General features: G+C 57.7%; 1 protein-coding gene across 1 annotated transcript in view; it reads right to left on the reverse strand.

The window, feature by feature from the left end:
• LOC111149007 (actin binding LIM protein family member 2) overlaps positions 1-25488 on the reverse strand; it is a 133407-nt gene that overhangs the window by 49732 nt on the left and 58187 nt on the right. The window contains exons 6-9 of the mRNA XM_022505882.1: positions 24153-24246; positions 14539-14626; positions 11578-11636; positions 5246-5323 (exon numbers count right to left, since the gene is read on the reverse strand). Coding sequence (XP_022361590.1) covers positions 5246-5323; positions 11578-11636; positions 14539-14626; positions 24153-24246 — 319 coding nt within the window. The remainder of the gene's footprint in view (positions 1-5245; positions 5324-11577; positions 11637-14538; positions 14627-24152; positions 24247-25488) is intronic.

Here is a 25488-nt window from a genome sequence, read left to right on the forward strand (position 1 = left end):
GGATTAAGGTCAGCTTGGCCTTGCCGGATGTCAGGTTGCCCCCACTGGCTCAGCTCTACCTGAACCCCGAGGGAACCTTTTGCTCAACCCCAGTGTCCTGCAGTGACCAGGGTCCAGGGCCAGCATGGGCACACATTCTTCTCTGCAGTGGAACCAGCTGTCCCTTTCCAGCCCAGGTGGCTCTGGTCCAGGTCCTCGTTGCTCACATCTAGATCCGGCCAGAGCCTTCAGGGTGTTCTTCCCACATTTGCGCCAAATAAACATCATCAACAGAGGTTGCTAACACTGTGAGCTCCTCTCTGGGACGGCACTGGCCTGAGCCTTTTATTATCTACTCCCCAAATACTCACGAAGAGCCCGTGATGGGAGCAGCTAGTTACCATCCTTCACTGATGCAGAAAGCAGAGCCAGAGAGGTTAGGTAACTCACCCAGAGTCACACAGCCAGGGATGTGGGGTAGGAAGAGGCCTGGGTTCTTGGACTCCAGAGCTATGCTCCCCACCATCGCCCTCTGCCGGGCCCCAGTCTCTGAGCCCCACCTACAGCACATTGCCTGCCAGCTCAAATCTTCCGCCAGCCTCCCCAGGTAGGTGACACAACCCCTCGCTACGGTCCCCAAATGCAAGGTTGACGTTCCCGGCCTGCTCCCCCCAAGGTCTCTCCTTCCTGTGCCCCCAGCAGGCCGGGGTTCAGTAGCCCCAGTCCACCTCCCCTAAGAAGCCTTCCCTGACCACCCGACTCCAAGGCTCTCATGAGCTGGTGGGTGCTCTTGGGGTGAATGCTGCCATTTGTGGTGTAGGTTGAGAGACGGAATGTCGGATGTCTCAGACCTCTGACTCTTCCCCGTGGAGCCTTGGGCAGGGCTCAGAAGACCTGAGTTTGAATCCTAAGCCTGTTGTTTGTAGCTAGGAGGGACCCTGATGAGAATTTTTGAGCTGTTCCTCAAGGGCCCTTGTGCACCTGCTTACCCGAGGGGCTCACTCCACCGCCCACACTGCCTACCAAGATGAGCTTCTTATGGGGCCCAAGGGCTTGGCACCTGCTGCTCTCTCCCAGGCCTCTGTGCCTGCTCCCTCTCTGGTTCTTCCAGACTCAGTCCAGGTCGCCCTCTCTGAGGGACCTGCCCTGCCCCCTCCATTATTTGGGTTGGGTGTCTTGTCTCCTTCAAGTAAAAGTGCTGATGTTGGTTGACACCTCAGGCTCCCACGAGGGACTGGTGGCTCCTGGGGGTCCAAGACTAGATCTGATTCATTATGGAGTCCCTCTCCCTAGCTCTGTCCCTGGCATGGCAGGGTTCTTGGGGCATACTTGCCAAATTCAAGTAAAATCCTTGGGGTATTTGCCAAAATTAGGTGGATTCTCTGGGCCATTTTACAAGATGAGACTGCCACCTACGTCTTGTCTATCCACTGGATTTCATGAACCTCAAATTAAAGCTGACGCTGGAATGGGGGGCCGGGCGAGGCCTGGACTCATGGGTCCATGTGCAGATGGACACCCTTCCCTGCCTTGGACCCCACTGTGATCAGAGCATCTGCCCTCCCGTGGCTGTCACCCCACTCTGCACAGGTCAGCGAGGCCGGCCCCGCCCTGGGTTAGCCCCTGCCAATCCCCGAACAGCATGGATCAGGGAGGCAGCTGGAGGGCACCAATACTGCCTGCTCCCACCCTGGACAGGTGGCTCTGCTCCTGGGTCCTCAGCATCTGTCCTGCCTAGTACACACACAGATGCATTTCCTCCCACAGCTGGCCTCTGGGTGGTCGCCATGACAACGGGCTATGCTCTCTAATTGGCGGAAGGCCACTGGGATGCGTATATGTTCCTGGGACTTTTCTTCACTTTTTTCTCTCCCACACTCCGTCCAGCATCATAAATAATAATAACATATGGCTGTCCACAACCGGATAGTTACAACACGCTGTCCCTAATAATACATTGTAACGTGATGATGCTGATTTTCTGCTTTCCTTTGTTACTGATTTATTGCCGCGCTGAAGAAAGGTTACAACAAAATATTCAGCATGACCTCATTTGGGTTAAAAAAGAATACAGCACAAAGGGACCTAAGGGGCATGTCACATAATATTATCAGGGCTACTTTGGCTGGTCGGAGAGCACACGTTATCCACCTTCTGCACAGCTGGGCTGCTGGGCAGCTGGCATCCTTCTAAGCTGCAGTAGGGCTCAGGCTCCCCCCGCCCCCCGCCTCAGGGCCCAACACTGAGCACGGTATCAGGCACACAGTAGGCCAAACATAGATCCCAACAGAGAGATGAAAGAAAAGGCAGGGCACAGACACCTGGGTAGCTCAGTCGGTTGAGCATCTGCCTTCAGCTCAGGTCATGATCCCAAGGGCCTGGAATCGCGTCCCACATCGGGCTCCTTGCTCAGCAGGAGTCTGCTTCTCCCTCTGCCTGCTGCTCCCCCAGCTTGTGTGTGTTCTCTTTCTCTGACAAATAAATAAAATTCTTAAAAAAAAAATGCAGAGCAGAGCCTCGAGACAGAGGAAGGGCTTGCTTCCCCAGACTCACGCCTCCCCAGTGAAGGAGTTCCAGGGACGTGTGCCGACGGGGTGCCCACACCACCCTGATTTGGGGGGAAGGATGGCTGGATGCTCTGGCCTGTGACCGACCTGGTGCCCTGGAGGGCAGATGTGTCCAGGCTGTGTGCAGGTCTGAGTGGCATCTGAAAAGTGGGTGCAGTGATCCGGGGAGGGAGGAGGAGGAGTGTGGCATACATCCCGAGGTCCCCTGCGCTCACAGCCTCTCTGTTGTGTCATGAGCATGTGTCACGCTCAGATTCGGGGGACTGGGTGAAGTTAACTTGCTTGAGGCCTGTTGAAAACTGGAATCCAGGGCACCCGTATTAGCCAAACGGAAGTTCATCCAAGCTGAGACCGCCCACCTCAGGCCGATGAGCCCAGTAACCCCCAGTGCAGACGTTCACGGGGCCTTTCAAGGAGCCGTGACCCCAGGGCCCAGCATTGCTGCTCGTCACACGGTCCCGACTGTATCTCAGTCCTTGACAAATGACCAATTGTTTAAAAGAGGAGCTCACACCGAGAGAGCCGTTACCATGTGCTTGCAGCCACGGCAGCCACAGAAGCCGGGCGCCCCCTGCCTCACCAAGTGCGCCACCGACCTTGTCTCACCGAAGCAACAGAAATCGTAATTAAGATCTTTCATGACATTGATGACACCATGGGCTGAATTACATCCTGCCAGACCCGTGTCTTGAAGCCCTAACCCCTGGGACCTCAGGTGAGACCGTGTTTGGAGATGGGGTCTTTACAGAGGCGAGTAAGATAAAAGGAGGTCACGAGGGCGGACCTCTATCCCATCTCACTGGTGACCTTAGAAGAAGAGATTAGGACACAGAAAGACACAGAGGGATGACCCTGTGAGGGACCAGAAGAAGACTAGAAGCCAAGGATGGTGGCCTCAGGACAGCCAGCTCTGCCCACACCTGGATCTCAGCCCCAGCCTTTTAGACAGGGAGAGAATGCGTTTCTGAGGTTGGAGCCACCTGCTCTGTGGGATTTATTTGCTATGGTGGCTGAGCTACGAGCACAGACGTTATACTGATCATCGCAGTGAGCATTCCTGAAGTCCTGCCTCTGGCCAGGGCTGCAACTCAGGGCTCCCCCCAGGCCCTAGACAGCAGGAACTGTGAGTCTCCTTTGGTACAGATGAGCCCTCAGAGGCTTAGAGAGGTTCACTCATCACCCAAGGGCACACAGCTGGTCTGATGAAATCACACCGCCTTTCTGAGCCTCTGAGGGCATGTTCACAAAGGGCCACACTGTGATTCATCTTTGGGGCTCGTAATAATCATGTTCCCCTGAGGACTAGAGTACTTAGGATTGTTACCCATCAGGATTCAGATCAGGAATGACTCTGCATCCAAAGAGTATGAGATTCAGGGCTGAAAAGGTGTCAGGAAGAGCTGATCCAACCCCCACAGTGTCCCACCTGGTTGGGTGGGAAGGGGCTGGCAGGAGGGACGTGCCCCAAGTCACCTGCTGCTCCTTGCAGTAGCAGAGCAAGGCCCTGACGCCCAGCTGCCCCTCCCCCAGCCTGTACCAGGAACCTCAGGTCTTTTCCTCCCAGCACAGTTTGGTGCTCACGGGTAAATTAGCAGAAGTACCGACCTCCCACTGCCCGTCCTGCTGGGAAAGACCTAGTGATCATTTTAATACTTTGTGTACACACCACCTGCACACACCCACATGCACATGTACGCACCCATGCATACATCCACGTGCACAATACACACCCACATGCACACCAGCACACACCCATGTGCACACGTGCACATACCCCCACATGCACATGTACACACCCGCACATACCCACATTCTTACACACCCATATATACACCCATGTGCACACACACGCACACACCCACATGTGCACACACACCTGCACACACCTATATGTATACATACACACACCAGCGCACACACCCATATGCACACATACCACCTCCACACACCTGCACACACACCCACACACATCCACATGCACACATGCACACCCATACACACACTCACATGTACATGTACACTCCTACACACACCTGCATGCACACCCACATGCACACGTACACAACCACACACACCCATGTGCCACATACACACATCTACACACACCCATATGCACACATACACACCCATATACACACCTGCACGTACACCCATATGCACACACACACATCCCATATGCACATGCACATGCACCCATACACACATATACCCCTCTTCGTTCACACATGTACACACACACACTCTTTAATGAAAATGGGATCACATAACGTATATTATCAGTAACAAGCTTCTCGTAGGAACACATTAGCAACACTTCCCAGGGCAACAGGTGCACATCTGTACTGCTATTGGCCACGACTGCCCAGTCCCACAAGAGCCTGAGTATTTCTTATTCAGGCAAGACTTAGCTGTGGGACGGGGACACAATATTGGTTTGACACCCCCATGGACAACAGCTGTGAGCACATCTGTTTGGGCATCATTGCCCTGGAAATAGGCAGTCCCCAAGTGGCATGGAAGTCCTTGCCAAAGGATCTGAGTCAACATCGTGAAGTCTGCCCTGGTCTGTGCCCCGTGGCGGTGATGAGGGCACCAGGCCCACACTCTGATGCTCAAGGATGCCCAGCTCCCAATGGCACACCCAGCAATGACCCAGGCCCAGACCATCCCCCCACCGGTCTCCCCACTCTCCGACTCACATAGATCACGCGGCTGGGAGACCCCGAGGTGCTGGAAGCAGGTACAGAGATGATGCTCTCAGAAGAGCTTCTGGTTTCCTGGAAAAGAGACAGGAGGAGACTGTAGCAGCACATGTCAGTGCCAGAAGCTTCCAGACGCAATCATCACAGGTCACGCTCCAACAGAAATGCCAATTGCGAGATTTTTTTTTTTTTTTTTAGGTTGAAAGAATTCTTAAAATAAACACTCGGGCTTGAATGAGCTGCTGGAAAGCTATAATCAGACAGACACAGCAGGTGACACAGGCTGCCAGCACCCCAGCGAGCTCTCTGCACGGTTGGAAACACTCCGATGATCACCCGGCTTGCGTGCACAGAAATTATGTTTCAGGGGACAAGAGCAAGCAATGCATTTTCAACCGATTCTGCATGCTCCGGTAGCAAAGGCCATCACTTTTACGCACAATGTTACTGCTCAGAGGTGTTATTTTCCACCTAGATTATAGGGGTGAGTGGTCATTGCTCATTCTACCAGCCTGGTCCTTTGCTGTCAGACTCTGTGGCCATGTCATCTGTGACCTGCTCCTAGAATGTCTACCCCATCCCTCCTCCCTCCCAGACCACACCTCCTGCTTCACCCAAGGGGACGGTTTCCCTGGCCCTTCCTCTGTCCCCTGCATCGGGGCCACCCATCCCTGCAAGGACACTGTCCTCCAGCTCCCAACCCACTCTCTACACCTGCATCTCTCCCCACCTATAGGGCGTGACCTGGCAGCTGTCTGCCCCCCCGGTCCAGCCTCCGCCCCTGCCTGGACCACCCACCACCTGGCTTTCCCATGCCACCCCTGCCAAGAATACAGACCTCCTTCCCCACCCCAGAGACAGCTCCCCCCACTGCCTCCTTTCTTGTTGCCATCCCTCTTGGTGTCCCATGCCCCCTGCAGTGAAGCCAGCAGCCTGGGAAGGGCCCCGTTGTAGGCTGAATGATGTCTCCTGAAATTCCTATATTGAAGCCCTCATCCCGAGCACGCCAGAATGTGACCCTGTTTGGAGAGATGTAATTAATGTAAGATGAGGTCACAAGGGGACGTTCTGATCCAATCCAATGGGGGTCCTTACAAGAAGAGGGGATCAGGACACAGATGGGCACAGAGGGACGACTGTGTGAGGACACAGGGAGAAGGCAGCTGTCTATACCCCATGAGGCCTTGGAAGGAACCATTCCTGCCTGCACACTGAGCCAGGACCCCCAGCCTCAGGGACTGGGAGAGAATACATTTCTACTGGTTGAGTCATCAGTCTGCAGCAGTGGCCCCAGGACACTCTCACGGGCCATAGGGTCCTCCCCTTGCAGGTGGAGGACATCCAGCTCCTCCTTCCCTTGGCAGGACAGCAATAAGAACAGGACAACATCCTGTCATGCCTGTAGGGCACAGAGGTGGCAGCCCAGGGAATCTGATCGTAATCCTAGTTATACATTCGGGGCAGAAAGAGAAGAGGGAGAGGGCACAGGGCTGGAGGTTCCCACCTCACTCGCCCATGCAGCCATTCTGGTCTGTCTCCGTCACCCACACTCCTGGGGACGGCCAGCTTCCTCCAGGTCCAGGCGTGGGGCCGCCCCCTCCCTCAGGGCCTTCCCTGCCTCTTTGGGCCCCGGCTGTGCCCCAGCGCTGGACGGGGCACTGACCCAGGGCTTCCGAGGGCCAGTGGGACTCAGCCCGACCGTACTGTGCAGTCTCGTGTCCTCAGCCTCCCCTGTGTCAGACACAGCTGCGTGCTGTCTGCAGAGAACGTCCCAAGACAGCTAACGGGTATGTGTCTGTCCCTGGCCCTGTTTGCAGGCGGCCCATCATACTGGCCCCAAATGAGGTCCGTGCACATTCTATACACTCGGAAAAAACCCTTTGAGTCTCTGCTTCCTTGTCTATAAAGGCAATTTCCCTGAGGATCCGACCAGTGACATGGTGTGCTGGGAGCCCAGTGCTGGCAAATCATCCTGGCTGTCATATCTTTTCAGCCTGGGCTCAGGACACAAAGCTCCTTGCTTGTAAAGCAGAGGAACTCGGGGTGTTTTCAAGGAAGGGGTGCTGAAGCAGGGAGACCCAAGGACGGCCCCACGCCTGAGGAATGCCTCCTGGCCCCGGGGCGACACCACCACTGTGATCCCAGGCGCTTGGGCTGCCTCCATGGATGCAGGGGCTGGCAGTGTCCCCGTACCTGCAAGGCGTCCCCAGCAGGCAGCTCCTCCGAGCTGAGTCCTGGGAACCTCCTCTAGGGCCCGGAGACCCGGCTTTCTCTCACTCTCTATTTGGACTCCAACACACCCCAAGGAGCCTCACCATTAATCAATACTTACTTGTGTTCTTGGGGGCTTGTTCACACCCATGGAGACAGATGGGGTCAGGCTGCTTGCCCAGCCCCTTCCCCAGCACTAGGCCTGACCCCCGGCAGGCACCATCCTGTAACAGCGACTGGGGAGACTGGTTCTCGCGGGGTCATGTACAAGTCACACTGACACAGTGCAAGGAGTGCACCACCCATTCATCTCCATGTTAAAGCTGAGGTCTGAGGCTCAGAGAGGGCTGGCGGGTGGCCCAGGGTCACACAGCCAGGTGGTGGCAGAGCTGGATTGTAGCTCTGAGGCTTATTCTACTGCCCCTGGCTGCCACAGGGAATTCCATGTCCCACATTCGGCCAGCCTGTCCTTGCATTGGGGCCTTTCCAGCTGGTCCCACCACAGCAGGTAGCTCAGGGCTCTGTGTACAGAGCAGAGTAGGGGGCATTGCCGCTTGAACTCCAGCCAGGGTCCTCACAGCCTGTGGGATCAGCCAGGCCAGCCCAGCCCCGCCCCCACAGCACCCCAGCTGGAGCAGAAGCCCACCTGACCCTCCCCCAGGCCACCTGACCTTAACTGCTTGGAGCCCCTCTCCAGCTACCTGGCTGGGACATCCCTCCCTGTCACCCCCGGAGCACCCTGCACCCTGGAGCCTGCCCGTCGCACTAGATGTCAGGAAGTCTACTAGGGCCAGGGACCGGGCCATCTCATTCATCTCTGCATTCCAGCCACCAGCCAGTAGGTACTCAGTAGGAGCTCAGTGGCTAGCTGTGTCCGGAATGAGCACATGACCCAGTGACCAAGGATGTACCAGGGATGTGCAGTCAGAGTGAGAGCCTTCTGGAAGGTTTTCCTTGGGCACCCTCAGTGGACACCCAGGAGACATCCTTGTCCTGCAGAGTCACCGTGCCCCGGGGGGATGTCTTCAGGGAGGACAAAGGGCCCTCCCTTTCCTAGCCTGTCCGTACAGGGATCCCGGTGCCAGCCTCTCCTACTGGAGAGCAACTCGGAGGCACGGACCGAGCTGGTCCCATGGGTCCAGGAGCCTGGCAAAGAGGGCCCTCGTTAAAGGACTGGTTATTGGTCAGGTAATGCTAAGCTCGCTATTGTCTGGATTACCAGGTAGCATGGGGCTTCCCAAACCTGGGGGCCGCTTCCAGAGAGAGCCAGGGATGCCCGCACCAGCTCTGCTGCGCTTCTCAGGGGCTGGCCCCGCCGAGATGACTCTGACCCAGAGCTGACCCGGGGCTGACCACGCCTGGCTGTTTCATGCCCCCCAAATGGCTTGCACGAAATGAACAATACAGGAAAGTACAGTTCAATCTTCCTGTCTCACAGCCCAGGAGCAGCCAGCCTGGCTGGGAGAACTCTCTGGAAGGGGACCCGTGGCCCAGGCCCGTCCATTCACTGTGAGCCCCACCCTCGGTCTGTTCTCACTTGGGTGAGACAGAGGAGGCTCTGAAGGGCTGAAGGGTGAAATGAGGGACAAGCAGGGCATGACCGGGGCCTGGATCCTGTCCCGGGACACAGAGGGCAGGCCCTGTGCACCAGCCCTGGGCACAGCACCAAGGGACAGCTGTTCTCAAGGGACAGTCTCGGCACCGGATGTGCCCGGGGTGTCAGCAGAGACACAGCCCAGGAAGCCAGGCCCGGCTGTGCAGCAACCCTCTCCTTCTTCCCTGTCTGGCAATCAGAGGACCTCCCATCCCTTGGGCCAGCAGCCATGGTCACAGCGGGCTGACCTCTGGGCTGAGACTGGAGGGTGCTGCTGCTGGCAGGCCTGGCTGTCCCGACCTGTCTTTGAGTGGGCTGGCCATGGGCCTGAGTCCCCCTGGTCACACTCGGGAAATGGGTCTGGAGGCTTGTCAGGTCCCTTTGGCAGGCTTTTGGGTGGGGATTTGGGGAGGGGTCCCACCAACAAATGTGGGGACCCTGCGGTCACTTTAAGATCAGTGATGCTGCCTGGCTCATCTCCAAGGCCTCGAGTAGCCCAGGAGCAGGGGCTTGGGAGCTCCATCAGCCACACAAGACAATGGTGCCCCTGCCACTTACCGCAACCCGAGTCGTGTACGTGACAAACTGGGCATATCTGTCCTCTGCAAGCTCGCCCGTGCCTGTGAACCTATGGCCACGCGCGACCAAAGGGACACGGAGCCTGATGGGACTAAGGAGAGCCTGAGCTGGGAGTCACTCTGGACGATGTGGATTGGGTTCCCTGGGATCTCGGGGTCCTGGTAAGGAGGGCAGGGGGCGATCGGGGCACAGGTAGTGACAGAAGTGAGGCCTCCAGACATGGGAACAGAAATGGAGGAGTAGAGGAGCCCTCCCTGGAGCCTCCAGACGGAGCACAGCCCCATCAGGGAGCACATCTGTGGTTCTTTAAGCCACTAAACATGTGGTCACTCAGTACAGCAGCCACAGGGACAAAGGCAGTCACCAGGTCCCTCCTGTGGTCTCTATGCTCTGCGTCCCTGGAGCTGGGAAGATGGCTTCCCTGAGCACTGGGCCAGGGGACAGGCCCCATCCTGCACATGCTCAGTGTGAGCATCCTGGGCCCCGGGCAGTGGGGGACCCCGGGACCCAGCCAAGGGGCGGCAACCATGGTTCCAGACAGGGAGGAGCAGGAGGGCAGGGAGAAGGCCAGGTGGGCACTCTGGGCCCCAATCCCAGTGTTCTAGAATTTGGGCTAGAGTTATAGGAATTCAGCCAAACTGGTGATAGGTGTCATCTGTGTGCCTGGGGAAGAGGATGGGCCTGGCCACCAGACACTGCTGGCATCCCTTCCCAGGCTGGGGGGCTTCCTGTGCCCCCTGCTTCCTTCTGCACGGTCTGAGAGGGCACCGAGCTCAGGGAAGCAGAACCGGGGGTGCTTAATCCAGGGTCCAGGAGCCACAGACCTGCCCTAGGGCTCCTCACCACTGCACTCCAGCTCCTGCCACTACCTACACCCTGGGGCGGGGATCCCTGGGCCTCTAGCACTCGGGGGACTCCTCCCCATCTGCACCCCAGGCCCAAGTCTTGAGCAGCAGCCCCTTAAGGTCCGTGCCCACCAGCCCTAAAAGGGGGCTCTCCAGGCTGAGCAGGCCTCCTCTTGGTGGGCATCAAAACTGAACTAAACCAAAGCCCCATGTAGACACTCAGAGGACTCTGAACAAAGCAACTGGCACCACCCAAGAAACAAGGTCACAGGTGAAGGGCAGGGCCAGCCCCGGAGAGGAGAGCCCCAGCGGGGAGGTCCCCACCTTTGGGCCCGGGCTGGAGTCCACAGAAAGGGTTGAACAATGGCATGATGGTGCCACAGATGAGGGCAGGCCTGGGGCCCACAAGAGGAAGTGCCTCTCCTCCACAGAGTCCTCCTGCCCTGGCCCGGGGGCGCCCTGTGCTTGGGTCCCCATCACTGTCACATGACATGAACGTGTGCCCCCCCCACCCCTCTGCCCAGAGGCAAGGCTCCATCACCTCTGGGCCCCAGGCCAGGAGCAGGGCCTGGCATAGCCAGACACTTGGTGACGTCGTGCTGAATGACTGAGGCTACCCGCAAGGTAGGCACGGGAAGCTTCCAAACCCACTGGAAGCAATTTCTAAGGGAAAGGGGAGAACGTCCCTCTGCTGGTTTCCTTCAGCGAAGGCTTACTGAGAGTTTGCCTGATGGGGCTGGGGCTCTCCCATCCTGTGGGGGCCAGTACGGAGAGGGTCTCCTCCACCAGCCAGCATCCCCTCAACCTTGCACTTGGTGCCCGTGTGTGGACTGTCTGGGGACTGCTTGGAGACCCGCTCATGTCCTTGCTGTCCCCAAACTTTTGTAGCCCTCATGCCCTCTAGACCCACGGAGAGGTGGGCGGGCCAAGACAGGGAGGCCCTGAGATGCCCCCGCCTTGGCCCGCACCATCCTCAGCACCCCCGGGCCTCGTGCCACCTGACCCGTGGCGCGGTGTGGCCGGCCAGCGAGCTGTCAGGTGCAGCTGACCACACACGGGCACCGAAGAAAGCACAGGAGCAAATCGTAAATTCCACCAACCTTGTTTTTGTCTTCAGTTCTGGCTGCTTGTCGGCACGCTGGGTGCCAGATGGAGGAGCCTGCGGACAGATCCCCGAGAGGGAGGGCTCAGTGTCACTTCCCACGATGCAGGGGCCGTGCAGGGAGTCAGCAGCAGGGGGCCGGCTGGCGTGCTGGAGTGGGTGCTGGGCCTGAGGCAAGCAGACCGCCGCCGGCCCCAGGGGCTCACAGCCCGGTGTCGGGGGGCGGGGGTGTACAATGAACGGGAAGCACATCACTGTGAGCTACCTGCCCAGCGGGGGCACCCGGGGTGCCCAGGGGCTTCTCGGAAGAGGGGTGTCAAGTGCGTTCTTGTTCAAAGGGGCGGGGGGAGAGAGGATGGGCTGCCTGTGGATGTGGGGGCGGCAGCCAGGCCCAACCACGGGCATGGCTGGGGCTGGGGCCGGAGCTGGGGATGGGGACCAGCCTTGGGAATGAGGGCTGGGGGGCGAGAGATCTTGACTGGGAGGCAGGAGGGGGTACCCTGGTGGGGAAACCAGGGTGTGGGGTGAAGAGCAGCACCGGGGGCTGCTGGGGGCCAGTCATGAGGCTCCGGCATTCGGCCCATCCCTCTCCCTGACTCTCTGGGTCCTGAGCCCTATCCTGCCTCAGTTCCCTCAGCAACCAGCACGGCTCCAGCACCCACACTGACACGCAGCTCCATCAAGGTATGGGAACACCACGCCCCTCCTTTTCCCAGTTCAAACTCAAGTTCTCTAGGCATTGGATTTTTCCCACCTGCCAACAGGGCTGATAACATTCCTCACTCATCGGGCCCTCAGGAGAATTCAGGGCGGTTCATCTGGGGTAAGGACATAGCAGAACGGGCCTGCTGAACCGTGCCTTACAGGTTCACTGTCTCGCTGCACTATGTCCGGTGTGGGTGGGCTCGGCGCACGTCAGCCCTCCAGCCTTCCCTGCGCCCTGTCCTTCAGGGCCCGGAGCACCTGCTCTCCCACGGGGGCCTCCCTGGGATCCCAGCCTGGCCCTCTTGCCTCCAAGGCTCTGTGTATAGGTTCACGCCCCATCAAAAAGGGGGCTGAGTCTTCTCCACACCTGCACCCCCCACCCCAAACAAGGCACACGGTGCCTGGCTCATGAGAGGCACTGGAGACTGTGTGAAGGAAAGAGCGGCATCCTATTTCTTGCTTGCAAATCCTTCCCAGGAGGGGAATCTTTTATTGCCCCCACCTGGCAAAACATGTGCATCTCCTGGAGAGCCCCGAGAGACCACGATTGAGGGGTGTGTGTGTGTATGTGTGTGTGTGTGCGTAAAACATTCCTCTTGACAACTATGATTACCATTGATATTCCTTATTAAAAATTAAAGACACCCAACAAAGTATAAATCAGAAAATTAAAACCACCTATAACCTCCTAGCCACTCGGTTTGGGCTGCTTTCCAGGTTTTTTTTCAGGGAACGTGGATAATGTTGTATAAACATTGCTTTCTGTCCTACGATTTGTTTCAGGTGTCTGAAAGTTTTCCCCACAGAAGTAACTATCAGAAGCATAACAGGGAGGGCCGTGGGACATCCCAGCACATGGAGAGGGGAGGGTTTATCTGTCCCTTGCCATCCGGTTGTGGCGTTTTATTTCTAAAGTCACATTGGAGATGGGGGGTTCCGTGGCACTCAAGTCCCAGCACACCCCTCCTGTTCACTCAAAGACTTCCTGGAAATGGAGTCATGTGGGCATTAAGGTTCTTGATCCATTCTAGCATTTTCCCAATTTTTGTTACACCAGCCAGGTAAAAGGCCCATTTCCTTGATTCCTCACAATGGGGCTGTGGCCTTCCTTTTAATCCTCGTCAACCCAGTGGGGAAAAGCAGCATCTCATTATTCTTTTCATCTGGGTCTCCCTAATCATTCCTGAGCATCCACAGCCGCTCCCCTATATTTCCTGGCAAGATGTGTCCCAGGGTTGGTGGTGCTGATGGTCATGGGGTGGGGGCTGGCTGCCCTGTTGTCCCCGAAGGCCGTGAGGCTCACTAGGGCCCCTGCTTTGCAGAGCTTTGACTGTATGGGATTCACCTGTCGACACATTCATGGAGCCCCAGTATCCAGGTGGACCAGGCACAGGTTCCCAGGGTGAAGAGGCCCCAGCTGGTGCTCCACAGTGTGGGGTTGAAACCTCTGACCTGGGTCCACCCCCTTGTCACACTGACTGGGAAACTTGAGGCTGGGAGAGGGGAAGGGACTGGCTTCCATGTCCCACACAAAGTCACGGCAGGACCCGCCGCCCAGAGCCATGAAGAGCATCTTTATTCCCTGAGACTGGGTCCCCCTTGATGGCGAGCTTCTGTCCCTGTGCTACGGTCCCAGCGCCATTGTGCTGGGTTTCAGGAAGGCCTGAAAGCACTATTTACAGTGGGGACGATGCTGGCGGGGGGGCCCCCTCCTTCCCAGACATCCCAGCAGCAACAGGAGGGGTGCAAAGGACCCCTTTCATGGGCTCTCAAGCAGAGATTCAAGGAACAAGAGGGGACACCGGGGACAAGGCCGGCCTAGCTGACGTCACCTCACGAGGTTGGGCTCAGAAAGGCAGGCCTGTGTGATACACAGCTCCAAGATGACCGGCCCCTGAGGTCATGAAACAGCCCATGTGGGTCTCTCCCATCAGCCCAGCCCTGCTCAGCCTGCCTCTGGGACCACTGGACACAGACGGACCATTGAATAGAAACAGTGGCTGAAGACGTGAGCTCTCCATATCCAACCCACTGTCTTGGGGAGGGGCCAAGCAGCCCTGGGTCCCTCTCCATGTCCTGGCCATCACCAGTCCATGGCTCTGCCTCCCACATGCTGCCACCGGGCTGGGTGGGGGGACCTCCCACCTAGTGAGTTGACACAGGCCACCCACCTGTTCCCACCTGGCATGCAGTAAGGGCCCGGGGCTGTTCCTGTCTTGCCCTAGAGGACTGGGTGGAGCGATTTTGTCCTTACCTTGAAGATACATCTCCTCGCCTTCCGCAAACATCCGGCCGCACCGGACGCATAGCGCACACAGCGGGTGGTAGTGTTTCTCTCCTGCCTGTGTAGACAACAAAACACAAGTGTTTCTGCTGAAACCAAAGGGGCCATAGAAGCAGCCACTCTTGGCTGGTGGGCACGGTGTGCCCACATGTGGGGTTCTCAGGGGGTGCTGAGTGTATGCTATGTTCCGTACCCATCAGGGGGTTCAGGATGGCGCCCAAGAAAGCCTGGGTCCACCAGGTGTGGAAGCAGGCCACATGCACCAGGGCGACCTGCACCGGGGCCACGTCTGGGAGGAGAGACCCAGCTGCACTGCCCAATCTGCTGGGGAGCAGGGTTGTCACCCAGGTCCTCCGGCTCAGTGGTTGATGGCTCTGCCTCCCTCACGGGGCAGGGGGCCAGGTCCTGTCTGTCTCTGTACCCGGGGGTGGGGAAGGGGCTCAGCAAGGGAGAGCAGAGGGGAGGCCGAAGCTAACGTGATCTCCCAGGTGAAGGCACTGGAGGGGTGGGCTGTCTTAGGCATCTGCGTGTGGCTCAGATTTCTCCATTCGCATTTACTGTTTTCATAATCCCTAGCGTCCATGAAATTAGGTGCAAAGATTAATATGGGATACCACGCGAATTAGTTACATAGGCTGGCGTGGCGTAGACGGCACAGATGAACTGCCCCACACTATCATCTTGGACATCCCTCCACGGCAATATTGGTAGCCTTGGGCTCAGGCGGGTGGCAGCCGGCTGCTGGCCATGGTGCTGACACCACCTTTCACTTTCCCTGACATGGGACGATCCCATGATCACTTCCGGAATGTGGGTTAGTAATACCCCTTCCCCACATGAGCACGTGATGGGGTAAAATGCGTACATGCACCTCACACTCCTCCCCTCACCATTGAGCTGTCGGTGACCACCTGCCCAAAGGTGACCCCTGTGAAGGAGAGGAGAGGCTCTGAACACTCCCTCTCCCGCGGGATGCACCCTGTGGCTCGGCCCACCAATGCTTCTGGGTGAAGGGATTCTTGCTAGGGAGCGCAAGGACACTGCAGCCTCAGTCCTCCTGCCCGCTCTGGGGCCTCCTCCCCTTCCCTCTGCTGGGAGCATCTGACCCTGCTCCACCTGCCCGGGGCCCTCCATGTTCTTCATCACAGCTCAAAGGCCGCCACCTCCTGAAAGCCTCCGCGGTACACGTCCCTAGTCTGGGTTCCTGCTGGTTTCGTCTTCCCCACTAGACAGGGCGCCCCTCGGGGGCGAGCCCTAGCTGGGGCCGCTTCAGGAACTGCTCATTGTGGGGACCTCTCTGGGCAGCAGGTCAGAGGGCAGCGTTGGCTCAGATGTGATGAGGGTGAAGCGGTTATTTCGGCGATATTAAACATGGCGCCCTCTGACCTGTCCTCACGCCCACCTCACCCAGGCCCTTTTCTCACTGGTGGGGGAGAACCCCCATGACCTTAAACAGTAGGAATTCTGTGAGGGCCACTTGGGGTAGAAAGCCTGCCCTGGAGGGCAGACAGACCCTGGCGTCTCCATGGGGTGTCTACTCCTGAGTAGGAGGAGAAAGAATACCATGGGGATGGTTTCTAAGACGACAGGTTGAAACTCCAACTGCATGGATGAGAATTAACAGAGTGGAGATGCAGCCCGAGGCTGCTATGAGGGGCCGGCCCTGCGTCCACAGTCTTCTGCCATCAGGGAAGCACTCCCACCCAGACCTGGTGAACGCCCCCGGCCCCTCAAAATAACATCAACTCCACCACCTTTTCCACAGCTCGAGCTGAGGCCCTTTCACATGCTACCTGGTCTTCACCCTCCAGAAGTCCTACGAACTACATCATTATCATTTTCCACACAGTGCACAGAGAGGTGGAGGCAGATGGGAAAGGTCACACAGCACAGAGCTGGTGGAGCATGACTGGAGCCCAGGGGCATGGCCTTCCGTGGCCTTCCAGCCCCAAGCCAGGCGGTCCTGGCTCCAGGGTGCCGACCCCAGCCTCACATGCTCCCCCACCCAGGCCCTGGACAGTCCTGAGAACCTGAGAACCTCAGGAGGGGGGAAAGAGGCAGACACTGGAAGGCACAGATTCTATTCACACCAAGTGCAGAGCCAGGCTTACGAGTCTCCTTTACTTAGAGTCAGGGAGGCGGCCGCCCTGGGTGGGATCTCAGGGGCTGGGCGCATTCTCCTTCTTGATCTGGGTGGATTGATGACTGAAATTAAGACCTAAAACTATAAATCTCTCAGGAGAAAACACAGGGGTACATCCTCACCACCCCAGGTTTGGCGGTGAGTTCTTGGATTACCCACCAAAAGCATGAACAGAACCAACAAAAATAGGTATTTTTTCCCCCACAAAAATTAAACTAGTGTGCCTCTGAGAACGTGGTCGAGAAAGTGGAAAGACAGTCTGTGGAATGGGAGGAAACGCTTGAAATCCTAGACCCAGGAAGGGCTTAGCACTCAGAACATAGAATTATATATCTATTATATATATAAAGAGCTTATAGCTCAATAACTATAGAAAGTGGGCGAAGGACTCGAATAGACATTTATTCCCAAGAAGATACACAAGGGGTCAAGGACCACATACAGGATGCTGGACGTCCCTGTCCCAGAGGAAGGGCAAGTCCAAGCTGCCACGAGATGCCACTCCATGCCCATTAGTGTGGCTATAATCAAAGCGAGACCCAAGGGACAGTGCGTGTTGGCGAGGATGTGGGGAGAGGAGGGCCCCATGTACCTGCTGGGGGGACGTGGGTGTGGCTGCCAGCGCCTGGAAAGGAGATGCAGGGTTACCACTGGACCCAGCAGTTCCACTCCTGGGTGGGAACAAAATGGAGACAAGAGCCCAGCAAGACACAGGTCCACACAACTTGGACGTGAGTGTCCAAGACAGCCATTTTCATGGTGGCTCCAGGGCAAATGGCCCCCGGGTGCGAGTGGGGAAAAAAAACTGTGGTTTGGCCACACAGTGGAATATCCTTCAGCCTTAGGAAGGACTGGAGTCCTGGAACTTGTGGCCCCGATATGTCCTAGGGGGACATCAGTGTCCTATAAGATGGGACACCAGAGCTCTGTCTCTGCCACATGATGGTCCAGGGAGAAGGTGGCCGTCTGCAGTGAGAGCAGCGGGCCCTCCCCAGGAACTGAAGGGGCCGGGCCGGCACCGGGATGGCAGACTTGTGGCCCCCAGCACAGAAAGGAACACTGTCTGGGGTTTCAGCATGCAGCGCCCGGAATGGCTGCAGCAGCTCCGGCAGACTAAGACCTGCTATAGAGCCCAAAGTCAAAGCACCCTCACTCTTTGGATTGGGCCCCATGGTCACTCCCGTCCTCTCTCCTGTTGGTCGCAGTGACCGGATGTTCCACATCATCTGAAGGCTGCTGCAGCCCCTGCCCTTTCAGAGCCTCTCCTCCCCATTCCCGTGCGCTATGGGCCTGCAGCGTCAGCACCAGCGTGTGGTCTCTGCAACCGCCCGGCCCCCAGCCGGGCAGATGGCCCAGCCCCACGCCAGGTGGGTCTCAAGATGGCTCAGCTTTCTGAAGAATATTAAAAACTCATGAGCTTCTGCAGTGCGTGGTTTTAAAAAGATGTCTGTGCCTCTGACAAATGGCTGTCATCTTTAATAAGACAGAACAAGGCTCATTAGGAACGCAGGAAGGCGGGCTCCAGGGGCCTACGGCAAGCGCTGTTCCTCATTCAGGACCAAGTCAGCGAGAAGGATCGGATCACGTTCCACCACGGACACGCAGGGCACGGCCAGCACAGGGGATGTGGGCAGTGTCTCTGGGCTCCAGAAACTCACGCCCCCCCCCTTCCACGGCCAGCCATGGGCAGCACAGAGGGACACCCCCGGCACATGGGAGGAAGGCGTCCCATCATCCTGGGCCACTTCCGTTCCCTGGACAACAGGCTGCACCCTCCCTCCCCCGCTGCTCTCTGCGTGCTCCCCTGGACACTGGCACCACAGGAGCCCACCACCGAGGCCACCAGCCCCCCAGGGGCTGCTCATGTGCCTCCACTGGCCCGAATCAAAGCTTGAGTTTCCTTGTTGAATGGCCAGAACCGAACCCAGATCTGAAAAGACCTCATCGCCAGCATGCGTCCAGATAACAAAATGCACCGTGAAGCCAACGGAAGCCTTGGGCAGGAGCGTCTGGCAACCGCACAGACTTCCCGGATCGGCTCCACAACCTAGGGCACCCGCAGGAGCTCCATCCCCCACAGAAGAAGAGCCCAGCTCCTCACCACGCAGGGCCCTGCACACGAATCCCTAGAGCCATCCGCAGCCCCTCCCCCGAGCCCCTGTCCTCACCCCTGCCATTGTCCCCATCGCTGACCCCACGTGTTCTCTCTTGGCTTGGGGTCTCTGCCATGTCACAGAGACGTGCCGAGTGCTCATCTGCGTACGTGTACACATGATCTAAAACAGTGATTTCTAAATGCTAACACAGTTTAGTCTGGGTGACAGCGTTCATTATGGATGAGCTTTCGGTTTATTTTATGACAAACAGGTGTTCCCTCTGAACATGTGTTTTTTTTTTTTTTTAATAAACGCATCCATCAAATTACAAAAAGAGAGGGAGCAGTGGGGCCTTGGGAAGTTGCCTTTGTTTCTGTCCTGAGGACATGCTTTTGTTTCTTTGGAATATATTTTCTCCCATTGATTTTTATCAATCATACCTACTTAGGAGGGTGAAAGGGAAGCACGCCAAAGGAAAACAGGAAAGCAAATAACCCAGGTCCTATAGCCCCAGGGGATGGCTTATTTGAAATGAAGAAATGTTTAGGGGCTGCCTGCCCTGAGGTGGGACCTTGCCTTCGAGACGCCCCCCCCGCAACCAGGGCTCCTGGGAATGGGTCAGGTGCAGGCAGGAAGCCCAGTAGCTGCCAGCCTGGGACAGGGGACACAGTGAGTGATCAGAGGGTCTGTAGGTTGGGGGGGGGGGGGGTTAAGAGAGAAGGGAAGGCAGGCAGGGGAAGGGAGAGAGGGAGGGAGGAATAAATAGTGGTCCAGGAGGGACCCTGGGCTTCTCATGGAGACAGCAGGCTGCTCCAGGCAGGTGGGGCTCAGACAGCAGCACCTCAAGGGTTAAGGAGGGCAGGGGCTGTCCCCCCACCCCCGACACTCCCACCTGTGTGGGGAAGCACTCCAGCTGGCAGAGAACAAGGCAGGGGTGGGGTGAAGGCCAGTATTGAGCAGGGACTCCCCTCCTCCCCCTCACTCAACACCCCCTTATTGAAGTCGGGGTCCAGTTGGTTTGGTCACACCACTGTCCCTGGCAGACAATCCCATAGCCACCTTTCAGCTCTCCTGTGGGGTGAGCCCACTGCCCGAGGCCCCCCACCTCTGCCCCCACACTCCCAGCCTTCGGTCTCCGCAATAGGGCCGGGCGTACAGCCCCTCCCAAGTCCCCACCAGACCAAGAGGGCTCCCCCACCTGCACTCCAGCATGGAGCTGGCTCCCCAAGACAGACACCCCGAGACACACAGGCTCAGAGAAGGCGCTGGGAAGATGATGCTACAGATTTAGGATAACTAAGGAAGGGGAGGAAGGGCTCCAGCATCGCCGCGAGATGCACATTTCACGGGCGGACAGGCCGGCGCTGCTGGCGCCCGGCATCAAGATGGCACTGTGCCCACCACACACAGACGCAGCAGATTGATGGCTCCTGCTGGCAGGGAAGGGGGCCTGGGCTGCTCTCCTGCTCAGGCTCCGAGGAAAGAAAAGCTCTGAGTGGGACAAGCATCTGGTGGGGGACAAAGCAGGGTGGGGGGGGTGACAACTGCCTCAGGGAGTCTGACCTGGAGAATCTGTGCCAGCTCCCTGCAAGCCCACCCACTTGCCACCCAGCATGGCTTCTGCAGCCTCCCCATCAGCCCTTTGAAGCGCCTGACCAGGCTTCCTACCTGCACGGGGTCCTTGCAACAGAGCCCGATCCAATCGGCCAGCCCCCACGGCCCCTCTCCGGTGCCCGCTCCCTAGGCAGGTCGGCTGGAACGGGCAGTGTGACCGTGAAGACGGACACCCTCTGCCTTCAGCCAGACATCTGGGTCCTGTTCCTTCTTTTTCAGATCCTGCCACCTGCTGCCCCCCCCCGAGAGCCTGCTGCCTGCCCAGCAGGGCTCCAGCACGCTCTGGGCCGAGTTCAGGTGGTGGTGCGTCGGCGGCAACGGCTCCCCTTCTGCGGAGCCAGGCTCGTCTTTGCCCGCCCGCAGCTGCCGCCTCGCAAGGAGGATGCTCAGAGCTTTGCAGAGCCCGCCGACTCAGCCACGCTGGGGAACTCGAAAACAAAAGCATTAATCTTCCCTGGGAGGCCCTACATCCCCCACCACTGGTGAGGAGGAAAATCCAGACCTGTTTCTCTCCTGTTCTTCGTAATTAAGATGGTCCCTTCCTGAAGCTAAACCTGAGAGCACGTTCGTGGGCACCGAACCCCCCCATTCTATATTTGGTCCAGCATTAAATATCAAGGACATACAGTGCACATGGAGTCACCCACAGAGGGGAGGCCTGCTGATGACCTGTGACAATAAGGAAGCCGCCAGTCCCCAGTATTTACCACGGGGCCAGCACTGAGCTGGGGACACTTCGGAGAGGATGTCTCATTGAATCCCTGAGCTACTAGAACGTTCTCTCGCTCAGCACAGTGCTTGCTGAAGGCAGGCAGCAGGGCTGGGGTCGGGTCTCCACCCCCGCCCCCAGGGTGCAGGGGCCGATGCCTGCGAGTGCCCCGAAGCTGGCCGGGCTGGGTCCACACACCAGCAATGCAACAGCTCAGCCCACCTGAGCCTGAAATGCTCCCCACTTTCTGCTGTCAGGTAGCACAGTGTGGCACAGTGCTCAAACAACACACAAACTGATGTCTACATGAGGAGAGAGGCTGCACGCCAGGAGGTGCTCTCACAGGTGCCAGGAGCCCGGGTAGCCGCAGTTCAACTCTGGCTCTGCCACCTGCTTGGGGAGGCCAATGGCCCAGCATACGTGTGCGGGGAGCCCAGGAGAGAGTAGAGGGTCTGGAATAGCCTTGCAGGGAATGCCAGTCTGAACGACTGGCAGTGGAGAGACGGGGCCGTGTCCCTAATACTTATAGGGCCACGGGTCCCGTAAGAAGCTCATAGTTTCCGTCCACATATTCAGAGGATGTGGGTGTCAATATTACATCACCACCCAAGACCATACGTACAAGATGCCCGCTAACCCTTTGCCAACAGCTCCATCTTGTGACCTGTACCGGCAGATGGAGCTGCAGACCATGAAGACCCCACCCCTGTGAAGACCCCCACCCACGAGGACTCTTCCCCGTGAAGACCCTGCCCCTGTGAAGATCCCGCCCCTGTGTAGAACTAACACAGGCACTGTAGTCTGGGGGTGGGACGGGCTGTCAGAAGGACCCGCATCGAGGGATGTAAGGAAGTCACCAAAGCAAGTGAGGACTGAAGTTCCCAGCCGCAGACCCAGCCGCAGACATGCAGGGATTCCTAAAGACTACACTCCCACTGGGGGAGTGGGGGCACCACACACTGACACGAAGAGTGGAAATTAGGGTCATCTTTCTGGAAAGCACTTCCTAACTGTCAAGACTCTTCAGAGGGTCCCAGTTGTTGACTGAGTGTCCACATTTCGATGAAGAAATCTTAAGAAAAACTAGAAATGCCAAAAAAAAAAAAAAAAAAGATGTTCGTCGCTGTGCTGTTTATCGTAGTAAAAAACTAGAGAGCTGGGCTACGTCTGATGATAAACAATCAGCTTACTACATTCTAGAACAGTCCTGTGATGGAATCTAATGCCAGATGGACCCACGCCGACCCCCAGAGCACCCTGGACACCCCACCCTGTGAGCTAGCCTGGCACAGAGGCCCGAACACTGACCCTGTTCACGTGCCCCGTGCAGAAGACGGAAGCCCGTGGAGACAGCAGGGAGACCCATGGGGCCGGGGTCGGGGCTGGGGCAGTGGCAGCCAGGGGATTGGGTTCTTGTTGAGGTGATGGAAACACCCGCAAACAGAGATTCGCCGAGCACGCGTCTACGTGGATACCGACCACCGGTGCGCGATATGCACTGAACGGTGTGGTCTACGAGCTATGTTCCCATGCAGCTGTTTAACAGAAAGGGCCACGGTACCCAAAACCCACCAGAAACAAAAACGTGGGGACCTGCTGCTTAGGAGATGCAACTTGGACAGACTCAGAATATAATGTTGTATCAACAGTTTGGTCTCAACCAGAATTACATGGAGACAGGAAAAACTGGAAGGAAACCAGCCAAACAGCTACCTGTGCCCGTGTTATGCATGATCTGCCCCCAACGTGTGCTGTGCACACTCTCCGCGGTCCAGGAGCATGTGGTCACACCCACCCTGAGGACCCTCGCGCTATGCACTGGCTTGAGGGGGTTCCCTTGCTGGGAATGAGGGGAGAGGCGGTCCTGCCCTGTGGATGGGTCTGACACCCCCTTCCCTTTCCCTTTCCCACTAGGAAGGGAGTGAGAGGGAAAGTGGGTGGGGGTTGAGGCCCTATGACAAATCTGTCCCTGTGGCTCAGAGGGACATCAAATGTAATTTCGAGACAAACGGCTCAGCGCTCAGTGTGCAATTCCACCGTGGCACTGGGGATGTCGAATATGTGTCAGGCACCAGCTGTGGGGGCTGGCGGGGCAGGAACCCTTGGGGACTCTCAAGGGGTACCCCCACGCGTCCCACTGTCCCCAGCCTCCAGCCTCCAGCCTCAGCAGCAGCTCCACACTATTTAAAATGTCAGTGTGACCCAGGCATTCTGAGGCTCAGAAGTCTTCGTCGGGGATGGCGGTGGGCGCCCGACAGCCTCGTCCCCCCACCTATCATCCCACCCCCAGAGGCCCATCTGTGACCTGGTGGGAAAGGGTCCCTAGCTCCCCAGCGGGCTCAGTGCACCTTCCTCATTCCCTCAGGTCCTCTGTGACCTGTGCCTTCTCTGGGAACATGGGCAGGCCCCAGCACAGAGCCAACGGGGGCTGAAGAATGGGGAGAGGGACAGGCTGGGTGTGACAAGCAGGTGGGCGGGGTACGGTCATCTCATGGGGTTTATCTTACTGAACAACTGTACCAAAGTGCACGCTACGTGTATTTTTCATAGAGATAGAACCTGGAAACTCCCACCAGGATCAAAAGACGATCTGTCGGCATCTCCCGGAAAGCCTGCCTACCCCATGACCACTGAGTGACTGGGGCTGCCAGGTGACCACTCAGGGTCTCCTGTGGGCACAGGGTCTTGCCTCCTGGGCTCACTTCCACTCCTCCAGGCCTCAGACCCCCATCTAGACATGGGAGGGCTGGACCCAAGCTCTCAACCCCCCCACCTCTCCAACTCCATCCGCTTGCAGAGGGCACGGGAGAGACAGCATCCAGGGAAGGCTTCCTGGAGGAGTTGGCCATCACGGAGCAGGCCTTGTAAGGCTGAGGAAGCTGCCCCCTGGCAGAGCTGGGAGGATGGGGGAGGCAAAGTCTCAGGGGCACAAATTCTTGCACAAACACACATGAACAGCAGACACCGTGAGATGCCGGGGAGCAGAGCGTGCCTCGGAGAGGGCACCCAGAGACCCACTCACCTCCAGCACATGCCCCGTGATGTACTTCTCACAGCCGTCACAGCGGATGCCAAACTTGGTGTGGTAGTCAGCCTCGCAGTAGGGCAGCCCGTCTCTGCAATGAGACAGGCCGTCAGGGTTCGTAGGGGGCTCGCCGGGGGCCCTGTTGGCTGAGTGAGGGCTGATGGCTGCCTTGAGAGGCTCAGCTGCGGGGATAAGGGCTGCATCTGGGAAATCGTAAATAGGCCATTTCTCACCAACCACGGGGCTCTTCCTTCCGGTTCACTCTGGGCCACGTTGGGCACGTGGGTGGGAAACGGCCTATTTACTCTCCAGGGGATGCTGAGTAAAGAGATCCCTCCGAAGGGGGTCTGGGGTGCCTTCCAAAATCATGAGCCACTAAGCATGTGTGACAAAGGTGCCCATGCCAGGGACCACGTTTGAGGAGGACGCAATGTCACATGGCATAGGTGGTAGGTGGGACAGCACCTCTCTGTCCCCTGGGTGAGGCAGCAGAGGCGTCCAGCCATGTGGGAGGAGTCAGGAGGGCCACGGGTGACCTGTCCACTCTGCACGTGTATTTATGGCGTGCCCACCACGTTTGTGGCGTGGGGAAGTGGTGACAGGTGACACACGGTTTTGGGTGCTGCTCCGAGGATCTGGGCAGCCTGGGGCGACTCACTTCAATGCTGAGCCTCCCCTGAAGGCACACTGAGGGAGGCAGCTGGTTTTCCAGGCTGCCGGTGGGAAGGTAGTGCGGGCACACGACCAGGCACAGCACCTAGCATGTGGTGGGAGCTGATTTGAAAGTGACTGGAATTAATTATTAAGACAGGAAATGGCAGGAGGCTTTGTGGCAGCCAAGGGGAGGCCCGGAGATGGGGCCAAGGTTCCTGGCTTGGTGGCTGTGCTCCATGCGGGAGGTGCTGGTGGGCAGCGGCGACGTGAACAGGCTCACACAGGACCACGTCCCTGCTCTGTGCCCTGGGCAAGTCGTGTAACCTCTCTGAGCCTCATCTTCCCCAACCATAAAACGGGAGAAATAACAGTAAGTTCTAAAGACGAGAAGGTGTGGCCAGCGCCTAGCACACGGCAGGCACCTGCCAGTTGGTGGCCAAGGCCACTGTCATTATTAACCAGGCCTACCCTCCCACCCCCGGCCAGGCTTGGCCCGGCTCAGCAGTAGTTGGGTGTGGAGGTCACTGGCAGACAGGGGCACCTGCTGCCTGCACACATCTCCCCTCCCCCGAACAGAGGAAGCTGCCCCGTTACTCCAGGTTGGGTTTTTTTCATTTTTACGCAGCTGCCAATACAAGGTAAGAGTTCTTGACTTTTGGGAAACCAGAGCTAAGACCCC

This window comes from Enhydra lutris, unplaced genomic scaffold (genome assembly GCF_002288905.1).
Source record: "Enhydra lutris kenyoni isolate GAN:26980312 unplaced genomic scaffold, ASM228890v2 scaffoldscaffold21, whole genome shotgun sequence".
Taxonomy (NCBI): Eukaryota; Metazoa; Chordata; class Mammalia; order Carnivora; family Mustelidae; genus Enhydra; species Enhydra lutris.